Source organism: Poecilia reticulata, linkage group LG6 (genome assembly GCF_000633615.1).
Source record: "Poecilia reticulata strain Guanapo linkage group LG6, Guppy_female_1.0+MT, whole genome shotgun sequence".
Lineage (NCBI taxonomy): Eukaryota > Metazoa > Chordata > Actinopteri > Cyprinodontiformes > Poeciliidae > Poecilia > Poecilia reticulata.
The window spans coordinates 7,913,827-7,938,489 of NC_024336.1; the positions used below are offsets into that span (position 1 = coordinate 7,913,827).

Consider the following 24,663-nt stretch of genomic DNA (forward strand, 5'->3'; position numbering starts at 1 on the left):
AGGAAAAATAAGAGGAAAAAGTTAATGATGCCAATAAAGAGAGAAATGTAAAGGATAAAATGAGTTAAAGATCACAGAGTGAGTAAAACTGACCAGCATATTCTGTAGGAGTATAAGTCTGAAGCTGCATAACTACAGAGCAGAACTACACAGTATGACTATTTTTTGTCTTTTTGTATGTTTCCTTGAGAATTGGAGACTGCTTCACTGTTGGAGATGATTAGTTTTTTCTTTAACTTGCTTGATTTTCTTTGCACTGCTGCAACAAATGTAGGGTATGAATATATTTTATTATATACTGCCATAATAAAGGCTATATCTTACATAGACTATTTGCAAATGTTAATTTCTTTTTAAACTTTGTAAACTGAATCTCAAAATCCAGTTTTTCTAAATCAAATTGTTAATACTAGAGTGAGAGTTTTCTTCTTCTTTAACATTTCTAAACCCATACAACATATATTTTCCATAGAGAAATGCTATGTTGTGACCATGTTATAGCTGCCACAGTCATGGGGAGGATGCTGATACGATGTTGTTCAGTAGTCACGGCAACCATCAACAAGGAGGGTACGCCTCAAAATATTCTATATCAAAAATCTTTATCTTTGCTTTGAGGTAATTATTTAATTTTAGGGAAACTGAGGTGGGGTTTTAGCAGCTGTTACCCAGAATCATCAAAATGAATAAAAACAAAAGTTTGACTAGCACGTCTGTGTGAAATGAGTCTATGAGCTTCACTTTTTAAAGTAAAATTACAGAGGATAAATCACTTTTTGATGACATGTTACTAAGATGCATGTGTAAAATATTTATCTTGATTAAACCTAAGCTGAAAATAAACCATTTGTAACTGTCTGTAATAATTGTACTACAGTCAGGGAAGGTGGTGGATGATGATTCAGGACATCAAAGAGACTGAACTCTCTGAAAGAATTTAACTGCATTGCAGCACCCTAATAAGCTACATAATTATAAAAAAGACAAATGTTGTTGATGTAGGTCACACACTAGGGACCAATAAGAGCCCACTTATGTGGTATTAGTAAAAAAAATTTAGAGGGAACAGAGCGCTTCTAAAAGCTAAACTAACTAAACACATCCAGTAAAAATCCACAGCTTACATGTTATTTTTCATTCAAAAGTTTTCCCCAGGCAGGAAAACTATTCCCAATAAATCAAACCCTTAATACCAGAGCGATAACCTTCTTCTGCATCAGTTCTAAGAGGGAGCCTCATCAAGATGTTTTATTCCAAAATGAATAATGTTTAAAAAGCTGCAGAAATTCAAAGACATATTGCTGTTCTTGTGTATGAATGAAACCACTGTAATCATAGAAACAAACCTGATAGAACTCTTAACAGTAAGAGAATCAGAGTTCTGCTGCCATTCAGACAGAGGGGATCTGAGCTGATGAAAATGTTTTCAGCTTGACAACTGTTTTAATTAGCTGTGATATCTGTGGAAGCGCCGAACTGAGACCCAGCCAAGGTTTGTCCATGTGAACTACATATTTATTTATTCATGAGCAGGCAGAATGAACATGAATGAAGCTGAGTTTGAAAGGAAATCCTAAGCTTTCCTGATTCTGAGACAGAAACTGATTCTGAGTTACTTCAGAATCAGTTTCAGAATTATAAAGCTTTTGTTTTGCAAGGTGCTTGCAGACACTGGGGATTTTAATCAGCCTCTGTGTCTCAATGCATTTACGCTAACACAGCCACAATCAACGCAGAGCAGTGATGGCGTCTGAGGGGGTTTTCTAAGCGTGGGAATAAATGTACAGATTCAAACCGTTCACACTGGATCAGCATAAAATAAAAGGTAGAACAGCTGCTTTTTAATTCTTATTTCTTATGAGTGCAGAACTTGATGAGGCTGCTTAAACCCTCCACTGACGGGCCTCTACTTAGAGCTTGGGTCCTCTAGTGCCAGTGTGGGAACTAGAGGATCTTTAGGATTATCTTTAGGACAGTTTTTGAGTCTCAACCCCAAATACTCCAGTGACCAGTGGAACTGTTGAGACCAGGACTTTTCTATTTCCTCTCTGAGCCCAGGGCATCTGCTAAGCTTCATGTCCTGTCTTTCCTATCATGCATGAAAGCAACACTTACAGTCATTACTCCAGTGGAGATTCCTGTGACAGATGGAAGAACACAAATAAACAAATGTCCTGATCATCATAAAAGTCTGCACAAGTTTGCACTTTACTTTTTCCTTAAAAAATGAGGAAACGCCTTTTTAACATCTTTGTTTTTTCATCTTGTAAAAGCAGTGTTCTGTTGAACATCAGCTGTGTGTTATATTTGCGAAACAGAAACATAGTAGGCCTATGGCTATTTTTTGTTCTAGTTTTTTCACTCACACCGTAATTACATGCTTTTTGGGTTAGTAAATATGCTTAAAGTAAAAAAAATGTAATTGAGAAAAATTAAACTGGAAAAAGTGGAATTTGGGAAGAAAATCAAACAATTTGGAAAATAATAAAACAGATTTTTTTATGGTGCTACATAATTCTATATTGTATAAGCGATGCATAAAGGAACTGACAATATTTGTGGAATAATAAAGACTGCTTTGGAAATGAGCAGAAATCGGAGAGGAGCTATTTTTAAGCTTCCATCATTAACCTTGTTCAGTAGTTCTACCCAGAGGCGCAGTATGGGGGGAGTGGGGGGGTGATGACAATTCTAGGGGCCCTGACCAACAAGGGGCCCTCCACAATTTATTTATTTATTTATGGTTCATAGAAATAAAAATAAAAAATTGGAGCCCTGTCAATTACAAAATTAATTATATGATATTTTTGAAGATTGTTTTTAGCAGTAAATATTTAATGTTCCCACTCCCAGACCAAAAAACACACATCCATATTTGCCCTGATTCCAACCCTCAACCCCCTCCCCCGCATGAAATGGTTCGTTCCTGCTTGGAGCGCTTCAGAGTGACGCTGTTCAGCAGCAGTCAGTGGAAGACACCAACGATTGTGGCAGTTACTATGCTGCTAAGAAAAATTATAAAATCAAGTTTAAAAAAAAATAAAAAATAGAGGGAGCGAGAGAGACAAAAAGGCAAGAGTGTTAATTTATAACCCAGTTTTTCTCCGAAAGGTGAGTAGACTGTATGAGATTATCAACCATTTAGCATAGTTAGCGTAGCTACAGGCTACTGTTTCCTCCATTTCACTAGCATTTAATGAATTAAGGAAAAAAATTACCAACTTATTCATATACCGTGTTTCCCCGATAGTAAGACACCCCCGATTGTAAGACGTATCGGGGGTTTCAGGGGGGTCGGCTAATATAAGCCGTACCCCGAAAGTAAGACATATGTTTCGGGAAAACACGGGGGTATTGCCGCCTCCCCCTCATCTAGCTGCGCGCCGCCTCCTGCCCACGTCCGAACCGTCCCCCTCTCCATACGTCACCGCGCCGTCCCCTGCACTTGTCACTGCCGCCTCCTGCTTAAAATGCGGTAATACAATACTGTCCAGGTTGTTAATAAATGTTAATTTTATGGTTAAAACAAAAAATTCGACAATTTTTTTCCAATATAAGACAAAGTAAGACATAGTGGGGCTTTTGGGGATAAAAAGAAAGTAAGACACTGTATTACTTTCGGGGAAACACGGTATTTAACTTGTCCCTTGTACCTTTTACCACTTAACAACAGATGAGTCAGTCAGCAGCAGCAGCTCTAACCCACGTCCCTCCTGAACTGTCCTGAGTGAAATTAAAGGTGTAGTATGTAACTTTTATAAAAATATATTTTTTCTACATATTTGTTAAAACTTTTATTATGTTGTGACAGTATGGTATGAGAGATAATCTCTACTTTCTCCCAGTGCTCTCTAGAAACAACCAGGATGGCAGGAGAGTTTTAGTGCTGTCAATCACCATCTCATATGACTCATCCTTCTTCCCCCTTGCTCTATGCTATTCTGTAGCTAGCATAGCCTGTTGTAAATACTTAGTCTAGTAAGCATAGCTACCAGTGATGGCAGATAAATGATTTTCTTGTAACAATAAGTAATTTCTCCACCATTAGCACATTAAGCAGCGAGTGAATGAAGTTGATTGACAGTGCTAAGAGCGTCCTCCTGGTTCTGATTGGTTGTTTTGGTCAGAATGGTGCATTACTTTATCTAGCAATAATAGTTCAGGAAAGAGGTGGAGGAGATTGATTGTTTTCACAGATTATCTGTCTCATAACAAACTGCTACAACATTGTGACAGCTTTAACAAATATGGAGAAAACAGGTTTTATTAAAGTTACATACTGCAGCTTGAATAAAATGCAACTACATAGCATTTTTTGAGTAGTCTGGATTGCTTTATGTATATTTTGCATGTTGCCTATGACTGTTGCTCATGGGGAGACATTTCAGTAATCTAAAACTAAGAAAAAATTTAAGCAACCTACTTGCATACTGTATGCCACAGGTGTCAAACTCCAATCCCGGAGGGCTGCTGTCCTGCAACTTTTAGATGTGCCTCTGCTGCACCACACCTGAATAGAACAATTAGGTCATTAGCAAGGCTTTGGAGAACTTACCTACACAAGAAGGAGGCATTTAAGCCATTTGATTCAGGTGTTTTGTACCTGTGGCTCATCTAAAAACTGCAGGACAGCGGCCCTTCAGGACTGGTGTTTGACACCCCTGCTGTATGCAGACTGTATGCATACCGAATTTTATTCTTACATGTAAAATTCATGAGCAGTAAATATTGTACTAGTTATCAGTATTGGACCAAAGAAAGCAAGGCAATTGCAAGCTTTTGAAATTGTGACACTTTTGATAAGTCAGATAGACTCAAGAAATTGTAACAGCAGCTGTGTGAGGGGGGCCCAATTAAATTTTTTGTCAGGGGGCCCAAGATTCCTGGCAACGCCCCTGGTTCTACCTGCTAAGAGTTCAAACCTTAAGGCATAATCCCATCCATCTGTACTTTATTTGTTTGTTGTCAGCCCTGCAACAGACTGGCGACGTGTCCAGGGTGTACCCTGCCTCTTACCCGAAATGTTTCACTGGAGATAGGCACCAGCACCCCTCCTGTTAGAAAATGGATAGATGGATGGATGTTTGTTGTCAGTGTAGTGACCATTTGTCCCAAAACTTAAATTCAAAAATCAACTCAAACCTCGAAGCTGATCAAAACAAAAGTGAATCCAACTCAAATAGTCACCTGATGCACCGTGGATTCTGGTTTATGCAGCGCAAAAGATCAAAAAGTCAAAATGCAGTTTGGTTTTATTTTACAATTCAGGCAAAAGGTTACAGGCTTCTGCTTCTGCTCCTATTCCTGTACCTGTTCTCTGACTRRRAAYYGATGTGACTGAYAGGCTGGTAAAAAACCTTATGACCACCCACGTGCATAATAAGCTACCTAAAACCCACCTATTTATACCGTGAAATACCCACATCCCAACCTGAAATTAATTAACTAATTAAGTGAATTCCTAATCAAATAACTTATTCTAAACAGTAAATTAAACAAAATTCTAATTATAAATCAACTAGAAAATAAACAAATAATAAGGATAAACTAAACAATTAAAATTCTAAGATTTAACCAAAAAAAAAAAAAAGGGAAAATAGTTCCTACAGTCAATGTTGTGAGTTCATTCATTTCAAGGCTGGTAGACTGAAAGAGGAAATAAACTGGTGCCTCCTGATTAATTCTTGACAACTGTCTTTTCCTTTCCAATTGCATGCAGCTGACATACCACCAAACATCAGAATGTCATATGGGTCCATCGATGGAGGTTCCTTTGGCAGCCGTAACCCGTTTGGGGGCCCCACCAGGCAGGGCTATCAGCCAGTAGGTAAGGGCAAGTTCTGCTTCATCAAATGACTGTGCTTCTTCGTGCTGCACATGAAAAGTTCCTTCACACTGCATTTTACAGATTCAGGACTCAACAAATCACAGTGAAAAAAGAAATTAATTTAACTTAATTGAATTGCTTCATTTGGCAAGAAGTTTATCCAACTTAATTCATTAAGCTGGTTTAACTTGACAAATTTAAGTCAGTCCTACTCAAATCATGTAGCTTTCTTCAAATAAAAATTAAACTAATAAAGGATATTTGGCTTATTTTTGAGAGTAGTTAGACAGGAAAGTGGGTAATGAAAGATGGGGGAGACATGTGGCAAAGGTCATCAGGCCAGGATGTCTGCATCGAGGACTAAGGTCTCCTTATGTGAGTTGTGCTCTGCGCCTCCACAGCACGCTGGGTGATATACAGGATCTGTTCCAGGTGAAGCTTGTGTCATGATGTCAGATGTAGGATACAAATGCGGCTTTGCATTTAATTGGTTCAAATAAAGTCAAAGTAAAAAGTTCCTTGAAGTTAACATTTTGTAACTTTTACGTCAATTCAACACAAAAAAGTAAGTTGTCATCATTAAGCTAAAATAGTGAGATTTATGTAAATAAGCCTATATAATGAACTATACAGCCCAAATACACTTTTTAGAGTGCAGTTGAAGTCAACATTATGAAGTTAACTTAATGTGTGAAACAAGTGGCTAGTGGTGACCTGCTACAAGCATGAAAATTGTTTTGACCAAAATAGGAAGAACACTGTTTTCATTATACTGGAAAAAAAGTTGTTGATTAAAAACAAGCATACGTCTGTCAAGCAAACATATTCACACCCCTTAACATTTTATACCTCCCGTGATGTTTCAAGTACAAACTTCATGTCATTTACCGATACAGAATAGTGATGTGAAAGAAAAGTATCAGACAAAAGCAACCTGAAAACTGCATTTTCCCCTTTATTATAATTCCTCTCAATAAAATCCTTCAGATGTCATCTAGTTAGCATACAGAGTTCAGTTGTGTGTCATTTAGTTCCTAACTGCAGCTTTTCTGTTTCTAGCCAGTTGGTTAGAGACCAACCAGCATCATGAAAATCCAGCAGACAGGTCAGGGAGAATGTGAAGAAGTCTAAAGCAGGGTTAGGTTGATAAGGAAATTAACATCCTCTCAATGAACACTGTTCAATCCACCATCTGAAAACAGGCAGAACACAACTGGAAACCTATCGAGAATATGTGTCCAACTAAACTAGTTGAAAGTAATCAGTTAAAGGACAGTATTATATGATTTCCAGGCACCACAATACCAGAATCAAGTAATCTTACCTTCAGTTATTTTGAAAAGCTATATGTATCAATATGACTTGAAAGAAACTTGACTTTGTAATTTCCCACATTGAAATTAGACTTTTGTCTAAACTCCTGCTCTTTCTTAAACTCTGCCTTCAAGAAATCATCAAAACATCACTCCTTTATTAACCCTTTAGCAATTATTTTCCCAGTGTTTCACTGATAAGTAACTCACATATCAAATTCAGCAGATGCACAGGTCCACCAGGTGTTTGCTAATAGCTGCTGGCTATTTGAAGGAGCTCAGTCGGAGAGTTGAAGAGGAGGGCTGCTCTGTGAGGCAGAGGCTTGGAAACCGGAGGCTTGGAAACTGCATCTCTGATAGATAGTTACATTTACAAGGCGGTGCTAGGTCCAACCAAATGTTTGGCATAGCTGACTGGTTTCCCAAGCATGCATGACAGAATCAAGGCAACATCCCAGGTATGAGTTTGATGAGGGAATAAGAATATAATATGATCTGATGATATGATTGTGCTCAAAAATGTAATACCACTCATTTAAAAAATATGTGATTACCAGTGGTGGGAAAGTACAATTTTCGTGTATCTGTACTTTACGTAAGTAGATTTAATAATGGGTACTTTCTACTTTTACTCCACTACATTTTACAGTAAGTATCTGTACTTTCTACTTCACTACATTTCTACAAAACTGTGGCGTTACTCGTTACATCCAAGTCGCATTGCTCTTTTTTTCTGTTAAAATGGGAAGTTCAGGGATTTAAGGTGGCGCCGTAAAATCCAAGCAATAACGTGACTTACGTGTCTGTTGTCATCCATCGCCTCCACCTTTAATCGCATGCGGAGCTCCAAGACATGCGCAGTGGTTTCCTCTGAGCGGGAGAAGATGTCTGTCTAATCGTCAGTAATATAATAACTCTGCATAAATCATAGATTTGGCGACATGTAAAATAAGCAGCGCTTCGTTTTCACAGAGGGTGGGGACTTCATCCAACTTTTAGCGTCACTTCGAAGGAAAGCTTAAAGAAAGGTACGCTCCGTGGACGTGATGCTAGCAAAGCTAGCTGTACTGACTGAGACACACATGTTGCATCTGCGATGAAAAAAAGCTGTCACTCATGCGCTGAATTATTGTGTGGAGGTGTTGACTGAGGTGTCGCAAATATGGGACAACGCTGTGACCAAAGTCTGCATTGATATGACACTCAGGAATGATCTGATTCTTCTGGACGGATCTTTACTGATTACATTTATTTCAGCTCTAAGTATTTAATATCTAGGTGATTTATGGTGATGTGGATCTTTCAGATCAATTTGAGAAGCAATTTTGATAGGTAAAACTTTATTTTTTTGTGTCACGTAGCGCTGGTGCTGGTCTTGACTTGGTCTTGGGTAGGCGGTGTTGACTACAACTCTGCTACGTGGCTCCTCGGTTGCATGTCCTCCACCCACCCACCTTCTTTCCATCCCCTTTCTGTTGAATTTCTTAAAAAAAAAAGCCACTAGTGGCAAAAAAAAGTGAAGTTCATGTTATGTTAGGACAGGAKACMAGATGTTTCCATCCCTGAAATTATGATGCATAGAATCACATATCTAAGTCTAAACTATGTTACAGAGTAAACACAATAAAAACATGCTTTATCTGTGGCATTGTTCATTAAAACGGCACATTTCTAATGTATTAAAATTAAGTATGATCCGTTCACTTAATGATTTTGTATTAGGGATTAGGTAATGCATTCAGCAAATGCTTTTACTTTTAATACTTAAGTATTTTTAAAAGCCAGTACTTTTTTACTTTTACTTAAGTRCAAATGTCAATGTGGTAGTTTTACTTTTACTTGAGTACAGTTTTGTCTGTGTATTTGTACTTTTACTTAAGTACATTTTTTGAGTACTTTCTCCACCACTGGTGATTACTGATATTAATCTACTGATCATCCCATTTTCACATCATCATTTTACCAACCAGTGAGGTAGCTATTACCTACCTTACTGGTAGGTAATAGCTTTCCTATTGGTGATGAGGTAGGAAAGCTAAAGTAAAATCTTCTAATATCAACTTTTTATTTCACTTTCAGAAATTATTAACTTTTCTAACAAATGTAAAATAGGAGAATACATTCTAAACTTGTTTTTTTCAGCAGATGTTACTGTCATCACTGTGGTTTTATCAGAATCCACCTGACGTCACCGTTGTTCCAGCCTTCAGAGGCAAACAGTCATACTCATGGATTGTTAGTCAACACATTTGTCATTCATGAAAAAATGAATAATTCAAGCAATCTGAACCACATGAGATGAAAAGCAAACAAATACATTATCACATAAACTGGAAGTAGAAATGAAAAGAAAATAAACTTGATTTTCTTCTATCAATACATTCACTGAGTGTAAAATTATAGAGGATATGTTCAAAAATGTTTTACAAGTCTTAACATGAAAAAATGTTTCCTGAACATATTCTGAAGTCATGTGGGCTAAATGAGACATGGACAGCAGAGCTGTAGTGTTTTATTTGACATATTCACAGCATGACATACTAAAGAGGTGAGTCAGGGGAAACAATTTTTGTGTTTAGTTGAATCACAGTTTCAGATTCCTCACTTCTGAGAAAGGCAGGGTTCATTTTTCAGACAGTCAGCTTTGAGCTTCAATTAGATGCTGAATGGCTGAGAGGATTTCATCTGTTCTACAATAAAATTCATATTTGAAGCAGTAGATGGGAGTGTGTGCTTGTGTGTGTGAGCTGATGCTCTCATGCAGAGGTCACAGGTTTTCTGAAGGGTTAAGCTGTGTGAAAAGCAGCTACATTGGATTTGATCCTCTTGGTGCTTTCATTAGCCTTGTAATGGGGTAGGAGTGAGACAAAAGCCTGGAGGCAAAACATGTTCAGCCAAGCTAGAGGTGTATGTGTGTAAAACACATTTTCTCTGACCGACTGAGAGAAACTCAATGCATGCAAGGCTGGAAACATAACTCTTCCAGCTGTGGGAAGAACAGCTCTAGATTTGAGCTTCTTTCTGGGCAGACTGCCTGACAGTTGAGTGGTTGGTCGACTTCTCTTTCGACAGACACTTTATTAACTTTTGGGAGAAACATAGTTTTCATTTTTCTTTAAATACTTTACAAACAGAAAGGATTTTCTTTATTTTCCTCTGTCATCACAGAGAGGCAGCTGCATAGACACCTGCTCCAGAGCCTTCTCAAAACAGTTTGAAACTTGCTGAAGAGGAAATGAGAAAAATGATTTACATATAGAGGGAATCTTTAATTGTTCTTTAGTGGGTGAATTCCCAGTGCACAGAAGCAAAATGGATAAAAATGGAAGAACACAGAAAGACCATCATTAAAAATAAATCACTACAAACGAGAATACAAACAAGATGTCTCCTCAAGGGGAGGCATCACTGACACACTACAGAGCACATACAGCTGATCTGTCGTGTAAACAGCAGGACATTAGCTGATCACTGGGTCACCAGACACACAAACAGTGAATACAAATACAAACCAAAGTGATTCCAAACCCTTCACCTCATTTTCAGATCGCTGTTTCACAAAACCAGGACCGTCACTTAAAGCCGGGATTTTCTGGATATCCTGGTTTCCTTCAGCCTGGACTCTGTTTCACAAAAACAATAGCACATAAGTTACCATAGCGATGTATCTTGTGCAGCTGGCCTGCTCCAGACCAGGCTAACAGCCAGACTTGGATAATACTGGAGCCTTTTCTAGTCAGTCAGATGAGGCCAGTCAGTCAGAAACTTATTATTTCTTTGCTTTGTCTGGCTGTATGAAATCAGTTACAGGGTAATGAATCAGACCTTGCTTTACCTAAAATAAAAAATAAATATCCTGAAATGTTTTGCATTTAAGGATAATTCTTGAATTGTGCTTTATTAATTTACTATAAATGAATAAAACACCAACCTTTCACAAACATGTCTTATGCGAGGTTAAGCACAACCCACATAAGGAGATCTTAGTCCTCAATGCAGGCGTCTCAGGTTCGAATCCCGGCCTGGTGACCTTTGCTGCATACCCTTTCTCTCATTACTTTCCTATCCTAGCATTTTCAAACAAAGGCCACTAGAGCCAAAACAACCTTTATGGAAAAACATGCCTTGCCTACCAATCTCTGCAGTTTTGTAAAAGGCTGATAGATAGATAGATAGATAGATAGATAGATAGATAGATAGATAGATAGATAGATAGATAGATAGATAGATAGATAGATAGATAGATAGATAGATNGATAGATAGATAGATAGATAGATAGATAGATAGATAGATAGATAGATAGATAGATAGATAGATAGATAGATAGATAGATAGATAGATAGATAGATGCAATTAACTCATTGAGTCACGAAATGTTATTTTCCATATCATGAACAATAAAACATGAAGTTAGTTTAGTTTCTTTCATAACTTCTTGCTTTATGATCTGTCAGACATTCAAAGCTGAGATCACTCCTGAAAGTTAACTGTAATGACAGTGAGGCAGCTCAGATCGGTTCAGAATTTAGTTCCTAAGCTCTCGTTAAACATGGAGAAAATACTAAGAAATAAAAACAGATGGAGAAGGGATTGAAAAGCCCATAACTTGGATCAAATAGGCTGGATGATGAATTTACATTGCAGCTGCTCCAAAATGCCAGGACACTGTTCAACCACAATAAGGTAATTTTGTTGCTCTTTTGAACAATTATCCAAGTAAGAACACTGAACACAGTTATGGCAGCAGTCTCAGTCATAGTGAGGCAGCACAGGCCACACCCATCAATGCCATGAGACACCAGAAAGAAAACATTGTGTTCACATTCACCCAAATATCCAGCAAGGTTGTTATGGAAACCAAAGAGGTCCCACACATTATTAAAACTAAAGCTAGCAATCTATGAGCAGCATAGCAAATAAGTAAGGGTTAGACTTCTGCTACTTTGAGGACCGAACAGCAAAAAGGGATAACATTTGTTTTTTGTTTTTTATTTATTTGCAAATTTTTTTGAAATTACTTTTTTTTTAATGTTCTATAGAGACTATCCAAGAGAGGTTTCACACACATTCTGTACATGTGTTGGACAACTTTGCTCTCTACTATATTTCTCAGCCTACCCAAACAGTTTCAAAACCAAATTTAAGTTTCCTTGTCAGTCTTCTCCTCCAGGTCAACATAATATTAAATTACCTATTTACATTCAGTATCTCTATCAGAGTCCCCCTAAAGCTTATTCAACAATACATGATTTCAGTGTGATATAAAATCCAGCCAGTTTTTGTATAAGTTCTTAAATTTTCTAAATTCTAATCTGATGGTAAAAGTCAATCTTTCAGGGAACAAGATGTCTTCCACTGTTGCCCACATTTTTTCTCCCAGGATGGTTTAACCATTAAACCTCACAATGGTTTAATGGTTTGGCAGGATGAGAGGCAGGATCCACCTTTCACAGATTGCCAGTTGTTCAACATATCAATGAAATGTATGTACTTTTCAAAATTTGAAGAAGGTGAAATTGCTTGCATATCATTATGGCATTTGGCAAATACAAACATTTTGGGAAGTTGAACTGAATTTTTTTCTGATTTTTCCTGCTGTACTGACTCAAAGTGCTTTACACTATTGACACATTCACCGAACCACACTGACTGTGGACACATTTATACACCAATACACAAATTGGTTGGCAATTTGGAGTTAAGTGCTTTGCCCAGGACAAGAACAACATGTTGTCGGAGGAAGCTAGAATCCAACCAACAACCTTTCCATTTCAAGACGACTCTGTCCACTAAGCCACAGTCAGTAATCTGATATGTAAATATCTGGTTTCAGCTGTGTATTTTTGTTGAGTCTTGGACATTTGTGTCACAGTTTCCACCTTTATGTCCAATTCAATCACTTTTTTCACTTTGCCTCACTAATCATTATGGTCTAGTTCAGCAGTTTATTAAGGAAGAAAGGGAGTTTTTGTCACCAGAAAAAAAGAAAAGACCCTCACAGTGGCTTTTTGTTTATAGACTGCAGAGACTGCAAGCATACAGTACATCTGTCTTTGATTTAGTACGGTCGTCAGCTTCTCTCTTAAAATCATTTCTGCTGTAGCCAGGCAGATGGAAGGCTAAATCTCTAGAAAGGCTTCCTTTCATCATAGTGGAGCCTGGGTACATTATGAGGGGTATCTGTGGAGGTGATGTGAAGAGAATGTGGGCAAGATGGGAGGTGGAGCAGGAGCCTGTCAGATTTACCAGCTGTTGCGCAGGTTGATCTGAGGGGGAGCTCAGAAAATGATCAAAGCACAGGTTAAGTCTCTAATAGAGCTGTCGATTAGGCTAATCTCTCCACCCTCTCTCAGCGAACGCTCCCAGCCCTCCACCGTCTCTCTCTGCCTGAGAGGCAGCATGTCAGCACCAACACAGCTCAGCGTCTCATGCATGATGGCATGACAACAGAGGTTTCAGTGTCAACAGATATTGACGAGCCATATGCTGTTCTGATTAATGCGAGATTAAAAATAAAAGTAGACCAGATACATTACAGAATTTGTAATCGGTAGCTCAACAGCATCACATAGCTGTTACAGTATGTAGTAGTTTATGTTCATATTATTTATTTTTAACTGAACAGTGATGTTCAATAAGGTGTGAGTCGTACCAGCTGGTCCTGAGTGCATATGGGCCACATTGGGGAGTATTATTATGTAAAATTTACTTTTTGAGCTTTGCATCATGTTATGTTGTTATTCCCTCATCAAAAATACACATGCAGTGTTTCTTTGATTCTTCCATGCATGTCAAAGAAATCTTTGAAATCCTTGAAAGGCACCTTCACCTTTCTGCTATCTGGTGCCACTAGTCTAGAAGAGCTAATACCTGGTGGAACTACATGTCTACTGAGCTTAAAATACAAACTACTTCTCAGTCCTAAAAACAGTTGTAAAGGACATTATGTTGTGATGATGTGTTGAAGGAAAAGTTTTAGAAAGAGCAGAAGCTTCTTAAAGACACAAATGTCATTTTCAAGGCATTAAACTGAGAAGTCAGTTTCTGTGACATAGATACTTGATTGTGGTGGAAAATACAGCCCCTTTAATATGCACACATACATTCATCTCATTTAACACAAATAGAATGTTCCTAGATGATGGTAATGTATTACTCAAACAATATCAAAACAAGTGGGTTCCCTAACATCACCCAACAACCACTGCTACATGTGTTTTGTTAGAAAAGGATGGGGCAAGCACAGAGAGTGGGTTAGAGGAGATAAAATATACTGGATAAAATTATAATTATTATAGTTATTAAACCAAATTGAACAATCTGGTTCTTTGGAAAGAAGTACACTGAAGTAAAGATAGTGTTTTCTCAGAAAAATGAAATAAATACAACTATCGTTCTTCCTTTCTTCAAATACAAGTGCCCTATAGATGGCATCGCCTGAATTTATGAATGATTATGAGTAATTCATGAGTCAATGCAATATTATGTATACAGACAGGGTTAGCAACTGCTTGCAATCATATGATCATGTAATGTGTGAAATGTATAACCACAATATAAGGTTTTTCATTGTGGACTTTCAAAAATGATAAATCAAATTTTAGTTGATATGAAAACGTCATTTCTATGCTTGAGTAGTAGTCAGGAACATCTAGATTAGATGATATAATTATTTTCATTTTAAAAAATTGTTGAAATTCTACAACTTAAAACAGGTTTACCACAGCTGGAGGAGAGAGAAAATCTGCTGACCTCAAAATCAAAACGTTCTTCCATCTTGGTGGTTAAACGGAATCCCACCTGACCGTCTGCAACAGAAGAAGCCCTCTGTTGTTGGACCTGACTCGTCCATCGCTCCACATGGTTAGCTGCCTTTGATGAGCACCCAGGAAATGTGGGTCTGCTTTATTAAGCTGTAATGAAGCATGAGGCTGGGCTGGATGTGACAAAGCTGTGATGAACGCTCGCTCCTTCAGCTCCATGCTCTGCTGATGGGCAGTAAGTGGCCAAAGTGGGCCACGTGTCAGACACCCACGCTCAGATTAATGGACCAACTGAGATACCATTGATCCAAGCTTATGTGGCCCTGCATCATAATACACAGCTGTGTTAACCTCAGCTTGAGTTTGCCTTGTAGATCCCAACATTACATCCTGGGTGAACGACTGCTGCCCTTCTGACTGTCTGATGACTTCAGGCATTCAAAAACAGTTGCAGATTGAACTGTTGATGCTTTCTGTGAATTCAGCTTGGGGGCTCTGGGTTTTTATTTATGGGAGTTTATTGTGCAGTTATTAGGTAAAGATCAGGTTATTTCATTTCAAAGTTTACTTTCTGGCAAACCTCATTTATAACCTCATGTATACTGCATGTTTGCTGTGGCACACACAGATCAGGTGACTCTAAGAATCGTCATATCAATACCACAGGTAAAACTGTGCATGAGTTTAGATAAATTTGTACGTCTGCCGTAACTATAAGAGGCAGATGTGTTAAAAGTGTTTGTCTTATTGAAATGGCACTGATTATCTCCAAGGAAAAGCATGCAGCCAGTTCCAGTTTTTATTAAAGAGCTTTCAGATGGAAGGAAAATGCTGCATGTTTTCAGGATGTCAAACAAAATTATTTATTTTACTTATAAAATAGATTTAAAAAATAGATTACTTATTGTATTTACTTATAATTTATTTAAATTGTTCTTACTTTATTGGAATTAAGGCAATATGTTTGAATTTGAAAAGAGGTTTAATTGCAGTGAAACATGTTTCGGGAGGTCTAAGATTGTACAGTAAATGACAAGACAGCCTTCCACTGAGAAATGCTTGACAGATTTAACAGAATGTGAACACAGGGATGCTTTATATGGCAGTCTAAAATCACGCTCACCGCATGTTGGAGTAGTGCACTTATTTTAGTTCTGCTGCTGTGGAAAATCATCTCTGCTCCCTGGATAAGGACCTCTTAGCATGTCATTAAAAACATGAGACTAGCATGCATACAGCAGTGGCTTCAGTCAGAGGTTTTCTGAGAATCATTGTAAGCCTGACTGCTACTGAAGATCCTTCCTGCCCACAGCATCACCATCCATAACGACTCTTTGAAGATACTTGGATGATATGAAGTGATGACATTTCATTTCCCTTTGGGACAGATAAAGTCTTTCTGAATTGAATTGAGCAGAATGAGGTTGATGTGAGTGTATCTGTATGAATATGATATAAAGACAATGTCTTGTGACATAAAGGGCAGCCAAGAAACCTCTTCAGTTCTTGACAAGCATCAAAAACGGACCATAGGTCTGTAGGAAGTACATTAAGTGAGAGGAGCAGTGTGATCTCTTTCATCTCATTCAGAATCAGGAAAATTAAAATATGATATCTGGGGCAGAGATGAGAGCAACCATGAGCTGTGTAAAGTGTTTTCACAATATGTAGGGATTCTTATCATAATGGACTTACTTAACCAGGGATCTGGTTAAATAAAGATCTATTTTTCCACAAAGAACCAGCCCAAGAAGCACACCTGCATAATACATCTATAATAATTCAGTAAAAATGAATAAAACAATATGCTTACATGTAATAAAGGTCTTTATAAGAATTCCAACATGAGAGGCCAAGAAAGGCAGCAGCAGGTATCATATTGGTCAAGAATGATTGATAATAATAAAAGAAACAACAATAAAAGAACAAGCAATTAGTGCTAGCAATATGAGAAAGTGCAGGAGTTATTTTTACAGTAATCACTCAAAATTACAGCATAAATACCACAGATGACCACCGTGTGAAAATGCTGAGGTAGAGAGCGACAATCCCATCTTCAGAATGTGGGAGGAAGGAAGAAGTGTAGATCCAATCAGGCTTAAGATTTACCATCCAAACTCATAATTGATGACAATTTGAAAGACCTTAAGCTCTGACACAGAATTTAAATCAGTTTAGTTCAGAAAAAAATATTGTTTTTTTTAAAAATTCACACACGCATACACATGCATGCTGCTGCTGAGTGTCTGCTCCACGGAAAGCTAAAATGTTAAAATCAACATACTGGGCAGTTTTGATGGTTTTATTCTGTATCTAAGAAAATTATTTTGAGAAAAATAATATTTCTACACTGTAAAAAAAGTCAGTAAATTTACGGTTACAAACTTTAAAAGGCCAACAGTTTTTGAAAGTCATATCCAAAAACATTTCATTACCGTAGAAGCTAAATGGAACTACTGTAAGTCGAAACTGCAAAAAAAGTCAGTAAATTTACGGTAGAAACTTGTGAAACACCAACAGTTACTGACCATAATATCCAAAACATTTTGTTACCGTAGAAAATACATGGAGTTACAGTAAGTCGACACTGCAAAACAAATCTGCAAATCTGTGGTAAAAAATGGTAAAATACCAACAGTTACTGACCGTAATATCCAAAACATTTTGTTACCGTAGAAAATACATGGAGTTACAGTAAGTCGACACTGCAAAAAATTTTTTATAAATCTATGGTAAAAAATGGTAAAATACCAACAGTTACTGACCGTAATATTCAAAGCATTATACTACCGTAGAAAATACATGGAATTCAATAAACTCAATAAGCTCAATAAACTCAATAAACATATATCCTAAGTAATTTTGACAGTCATGAACGTAGAAAATGCACAAATATATTATAAAAATATAAGTAATTGTAAAGTTCATTAAAAAAATATTGAAATATTGCCAGCAGTTAATTACCCTAAACTTAACAGTACTAATCAGCCAAAATTAAAAATGTTCTGATATTTATATCTACAATGTAAAACCGTAAACAAGATTGCAAAAGTAATTTTTACAAAGAACAGAATGCTGGTGTGATATTTTGGTTTCTTTTTTAATAATGCCTTTAATACACCAAACTGAAATCTCAACAGTAGACCAGGCATCGATCTGGCAACCCACCGATTGCAAAGCAAACTCCTACAGCCATCATTTATGAGAATGTTTGGTTAAATGATGCATTTGAGATTAATTTTATGCCAACCATAGATTTCTTATACATTAAGAGAACTGTATGTTAGCCCCTCTTGCTTGGATGAAGCTGAAGTTGGTTTCCAATTGCAGCTTCCAATTTGGGAAATGGCTAAAGGGCAATTCCACCTAATTTTTCACTACCATCAGCGTCTTTAATTTACTCTAGCTTAAAAACTACAACACCTAGACTCTTCAAATCCGGACTAGATTATTCTCAACTCATATCAGAAAACCAAGTGTGGGATTTGTGAAATCTTTATCTGATTTGTGAAATTTCAATAAAGAACAATTCTAGTGTTATCCAAAATCAGACAAGTTGTGAAGTCGCCCATCATTGAAGTTTCATAAATCCCACACTTGGTTTAAAATATTGTGCTATTAGTAGAGAATACTCTATGGAGAGTTTTTCATTTTGTTATTGTGATAAATAGCAGAGTTTACAGTAAATGGAGACTGTTATTTGTCATGTAAACAAATAATGATCTAGTTTGTATTGCTGCTTGATCCTTCAGCAGCAAGTTTCTTTTAACTCTGTTCCTGTAGTTGAGTGTGGCTCAGGAAACTGTTGTGTCCTGAACTCAACACAGTAAAGTCACAGTGCGCTAGCTAAGGCTGCTAACTAGCAGGTGCTAGCTCAGGGTGCTGAGAGCCCAGTAGGCCTGATCTTGTCAGGATGCGGCTACTGTCTTTAAAATCAAGCTTCTGCTATTTTTGCACGTTCAGGAGGAGAAGGAAACACATTTCTGCATCACAGGTGAGCTCCTTTCACGGTTTTAACTGAAGTTAGCTAACTTTAACCAACTGATAAAGAAATATGTAATTTCTGAGCCATGCTGTTTATGTACATGCACTGCAGCTAGATATTTTTACTATATGGAACATTTAATTTTCTCAGATGCATCACTTCCATTAATGTTTCTGTAGGAACGACTGCATAGATATATTTATATTTCTGGTCTACTTTAGACTGCATGTGCTTAAAGTTATTGTTAATGGCAGAAGCAACTTTTTCCAAGTTTGGTTCAGTAATTAATTTGAATTAMTTTGAGTGTGAAATGTTCATGCATGCAAGTTAAATCTGTGAAGAWCACGTTAGCTTTWGTTTCAATACTTTGGTAATACTTGGAAGTATAAMGCTTGGCATCAGAGCTAATATTTAATATTTTCCTATGACCTCTTGACTCTCACCCCCAAAATACTTGCACTAAAGTCACTGGGTCCATGACAGTTGAAGRATTTTAAGATAAGAGAATTTAAATATTAATATTTTACAGTTTTTCTCAGTTTGGGTGCATTTCTCAGAACAGAATTGAAATTCTTAAAGCTACCTGTTCAATCTTTAAATTACTGTGTCAATTCTGCACATCAAAAAATGAGTTTCTCATTCCTCTTGCAAGTTTTGCTTTTGTACATCATGTAGCTGATTATGTGCACTTCTCTGATTTTCCACCATTGTAATTTGCTTTAATTATGTTGATCAAAATATGTTAAATGTGTCTGTGTTGAATTCTCAACTTCCAAAACAGCATAAGTTAATTGTGTAAGTCTTAACATGCAAAAGTCTTAAAGTTGTCATAATGTCAATCATATTTTAATTAATTTATAATTGGTTCTTTTCTAAATCTGTCCTAAATTGGTAAATTGTTCCCAAGGGAGTCCTGAGTTTCTCCAACAGGTCAAAGTATGAACCATTAGCTCATCCAACGATCAACCAGTTTTCTGAAACAGATTGAAGGTGCATCTTGTGAACCATCAGTTGGCAACAATATGGTCTATATAGCCACAACACAACACAATGTTACATTTCCGAGAACTGATGAACAAGTATCTGGACAGAGTGAACAGCCAGAGAGAAGAAGAGGAGTGAGGCTGAGGAGGAAACAGTTGGGAGGGAAGCAGAAGAAGAGGCTGAAGACATCTGCCAGTTTCTATCAGTCCAACATCAGGATATGGCTGCAACCCACAACATGATGCTGATGGATGTTCTCCCACCCTGCTGTTCATTCCTTATCCCCACTGAGGAACCTTGTCAGCATGACGATGGAAATAAAAATGTAATGTAATTATGTAATTTCTACAGCACTGTACAGTTTTSCATGAGGAGATTGTCCTGTGGTTCCTTTTCTACTTTTTTTTGTTCTTTGCATTTCTGTCTTTTTCTTTCTGAATCACCATCAATGAATTACAGCAAAAGCGTAAATGTGAATTTTGTAGACTCTTCCCATGACTAATCAATTCTTATCGTAAGTCTTATCTGTACATAGAGAAACTATAACTTATTATTTTGAGTCACTGATATGTTAACTGACAGAATTTTGAGAGCTGAACTAAGRATTTTTTTCAAGCAAACAAATGCTATTTTTGCTGTTTCTACAAATTGTTTTGAGAAATGCGYTTACCGTTTTGTAAATGCCAACAATGACTTGAGAATTGCACCAAAAGTGACTGAGAAAAACTAACATAGCATAAATCGTCTCAGGTGTATCTATTTGTTTGCCTGTATGAAAAGTGTACACATTTACAGCTTTGTTTCTGCTAGCTTGCAGGAATTGTAACTTACATAAAAGGTTGAAGACAACTTATTGGCCTTCATGAGACTCAGATAAATGGTGAGTATTTCATAAATTGCCTAAAACAGTTATATTTGTTTTTATTTATGTTTTTTGTTTGTGTATTTTGTCAGATTGCAGAGAGGATCACACCTGTCGACAACAAACAAAGGTTAAGAACTACTGAATTTTCAGTCAGAAATGATCACACCGCCTGGTTGAAGTCTCCATATGCAAGTCAACAAAGGTGAAACAAACATTTAAGCGAATGCTGCATTTATATGATGTTCATGTAGTGCATCTTTCTAACTTTTGCTTTCTTTGTTTTCCAGCAGAGAGGAAACACCGATTGACAACATGTGAGTCTCAATTCCAACCTGTGACTGGGAAGAGTACAACCATCCTGAGCTAAATCTGAACTCGGTGTCTTGTGACTCTCAACCCAGAACAAGAATCCTTTTATCACCGGTTTTTCTTCTACAGCAGGTTATCTCTTATGTGGACACATGCTGTTTGTTTTTGTTTTTGTTTTCCAGATCTCAGTAATACCGTGAGGAAACTGGACAGAAAATAGAATTGTTTTTTTTTTAACTAAATTTTTAAATAGATATTCTTTAAGTGGATTACTCGTAATCTGTATTTTTGTTTCATTTGAATTTATTTTCTTTATAACTTTCTGTATAGAAATGCTGACAAGTTACACTTCCTTGTGTGTTGTACTATAATTTATGGTAAAATTCTGGTAAGAACAGTGACCAGTAATTTACCATGAGGTTTTTGGGGTTTTTTTTACAATAAAATGTCAACATATCATATACAGTCTGGCCGTGTTTTTTGCTTATGTAGATATTATGCCTCAGGCAGTAATGCTGTATTTACTACAGCAAAACCACATTTTAATTTTTATTTAACATATTTTAGGAAATACGGTATTTCCTAAATAAATAAATACTGGCAGTTTTGGTTGCCATAATTTTACTGTATTCTTAAAAAACGGTAAAACACTGCATTTTAAAAATACGGTAACAACCTGGCAGTTTTGGTTGCCAGAATTTTACTGTATTTTTGAAATATGGTAAAATACTGCATTTCCAAAATACGGTAAAAAACTGGCAGTTTTGGTTGCCAGAATTTTACCATATAAAGACGATAAGATTCTGGCAACCACAGCTGCCAGTTTTTTACCGTAAATTGAGGCCGTTTATTTTTTACAGTGTACCATTTAACATGTTTAACATTCTGCCACAACAAACCTCTACCTTACAAATCTTGTGTTTCTTTCAGGGTAGTTTTCTGGTAGATTTCAAGTAGCATTTGTCTAAGTAGTTTCTGGTTCCATCAGTGTAAATACAGCCAGTCATGTTTTCTGGGGAAACTCCAGAGAAATGGAGGACATAAAAGATCTGCAAAGATGTTTCCTCAAGTATATGGGCAGATTCATCTGAGCGACATCCCTGTGTGTTATGATGTGAAGACTAGACCATCCCTATTACAGACAAGCCTTTGGAACCACTTTACCTCGGAGATTGAACTTTTTAGGACAATAAAAATGTCTGATCAGTGAGGAGACAACCAGTGACCCAGACTATAATGAGATGGGAGCTACTGATTAGACTCCTCTCTGATTTGAGAGTATAATTGTACAGGTTGCACATTGTGTGAAACATGGCAGTGATGATAATTTATCCCCAGCACGGCGGGGCTGTCACCCAGTTCAGAACAAGACATGAAAACACTTTGTTTTGATTATTCTGTTCTTTTAAAAAGAGAGAGAAGCTAACTTTACTGATGATCATCACCTATAATCAGTTCACTGCAGTTTCTCATTAGCAATTTTAGATATGCTAAGTAAGAATATACTTCACAGCTTTCTTTATTATTTATTCACTTATCCTCTCCAAACACTTGCTCTGATTAATTTCTCTGTGAATATAAAATTTTTCTTTCTTTTGATTTTATTTACTAAAACATAAATAATAGTTAATGCTTTGTTATCAAATGTGATTAGACAATCAGTTATTTTCAATTGAGTTATTTACGTAATATTTTTGTTAAAGGGGAAGAACTACGTTTGTCTGTTTTTTCAGGCACAGAGTGCATTTTATTCCACTGTCAAGTAACTACAATACTTTGAGTTTTAAAAATGCTGTTTACATACCAAAAACAAGTGATATGTTTCTCTTTTAACCTTTAAGAGGTTGAGAATCCAAAAGTGACAGAAGACAGAACTGTGAGTTCTGAAGGAGCGAGAATAATTCTTTGCTGTTTATTTTGTGGGAAAACAGTATATTATATTCCCTCTTGCTCCGTTTTACCAAATGTTAGTCAGCCAGAAAATACAGGAAATGTTTATGATCAAAGTAGTTCTGTCATTGTTGCCAAATTTGATCAATTTAATGTCTTAATCATACATAACTTTTGGTTGCACATGTATTTTTGTCCATGCATCTATTTTTGACAAAGGCTTCCAGTTATGATTATTACTGATTTAAACAGTGTTGATCTTTAGACCAAAATAGCTTATATACTGTTGAAAATAATTTTTTTGTGGTTAAAAAAACCTCCTAAATTTCTCACAGTTAACAGAATAAATAATTGAACTTATTTATTTTACAGCACAGGGAATGAACAAGCTTCACAGCACATTTAATCACAGATACATTATTATCAATTTTTCTTATCTGGCATCTGTTGTGTAGTTTGATTTATTTTATAGGAGAAACATAAATGGAAGATGGATGAGCTTTATGTTAAACGTGTGGTCATTCTGATTTAATATCAGTGTTATTCAGTTGGAAAACCAACCTTTTTGTATGTATATCATTACACTGTAAAATGCTGTATACATACCAAAAACAAATGATATGTTTCTCTTTCTAACCTTTAAGAGGTTGAGAATCCAAAAGTGACAGAAGACAGATGAGAGATGACAACACCAAAAACTGAAATAATAGCAAATAATACAAAGAGTAGTTATTGTGGATGTGAAGTTAATGATGTTCAGTCAGAATGTCACGGTACTCGCACAGATACTTTTCAAATATCTTTTTTTATGTTTGGCCATTGAGGCCTGCCTGCCTCAATGACACACTAACATTTACTACCTTCTTTCTTTTCACACTGTTGAGTATTTTAACATGTCTATCATTTTGTAGATATGCCCTCATGATGATATAAGAATGAAGATTATTTTGAGTAGTTAATAGTTTGCAGTATTTGGTTAAAGTGTGGGTTGGTGTGTTTTTGCATGGAGCTTATGAGGGTCATGATATGTACTGCAGCTTCAGACCATTAACCCCACATCCAACCCACTTGTGATTTAGCCATGATGTCCTTCTGAGCAAGAAGAATCCAGCCCACAGATTCCAACCTAATGACTCTGTCTGTTGCATGGTCATTACTGCAAAGAGACTCTTCATCAGAGGTGGTCTTCCATGTCCATTATTCATTGTAATATACATGCTCCATATTCATTTTGGAACAATAGCTCTATGTAGGGTAAATTCTCAAAAAATGTAATCACAGGGTGCTTTGCGCAAAGACAATTAAGGGAGAACGTCAAGTTAGTTGCTGCATAGTTCAGGCGATGGCCCCATCCAGAAAGTGTCACAGCTCAACAGAATGCTAGTCCAGCGGTAGCTTCAACACTGAGAGATGATAACACCAAAAACTGAAATAATAGCAAATAATACAAAGTTTAAAAGGGGAAGGAGAATGCGGAAAGTGAGAAAAATGAAAACGTGGCCATTTTGTTCTCCAGTAACCTAAGTCTATATCAGCATAGCTATAAAATCAGCTCAGGATAACCAAGTGAATATTAAATATAAGCTTTACCAAAATGAATAAAGTTTTCAACAAAATCTATTAGTTTTTAGCCATCCATCCATCCATCCATCCATCCATCCATCCATCCATCCATCCATCCATCCATCCATCCATCCATCCATCCATCCATCCATCCATCCATCCA

At 36.7% G+C, this 24,663-nt stretch overlaps 1 protein-coding gene across 2 annotated transcripts in view; it reads left to right on the forward strand.

Moving 5' to 3' along the window:
• Positions 1-24,663, forward strand: part of tsnare1 (T-SNARE Domain Containing 1) — a 125,750-nt gene that overhangs the window by 51,376 nt on the left and 49,711 nt on the right. For both annotated transcript variants that reach the window (XM_008411050.2, XM_008411051.2), the window contains exon 2: positions 5,720-5,827. In XM_008411050.2, coding sequence (XP_008409272.1) covers positions 5,743-5,827 — 85 coding nt within the window. In that variant the 5' untranslated portion in view covers positions 5,720-5,742. The remainder of the gene's footprint in view (positions 1-5,719; positions 5,828-24,663) is intronic.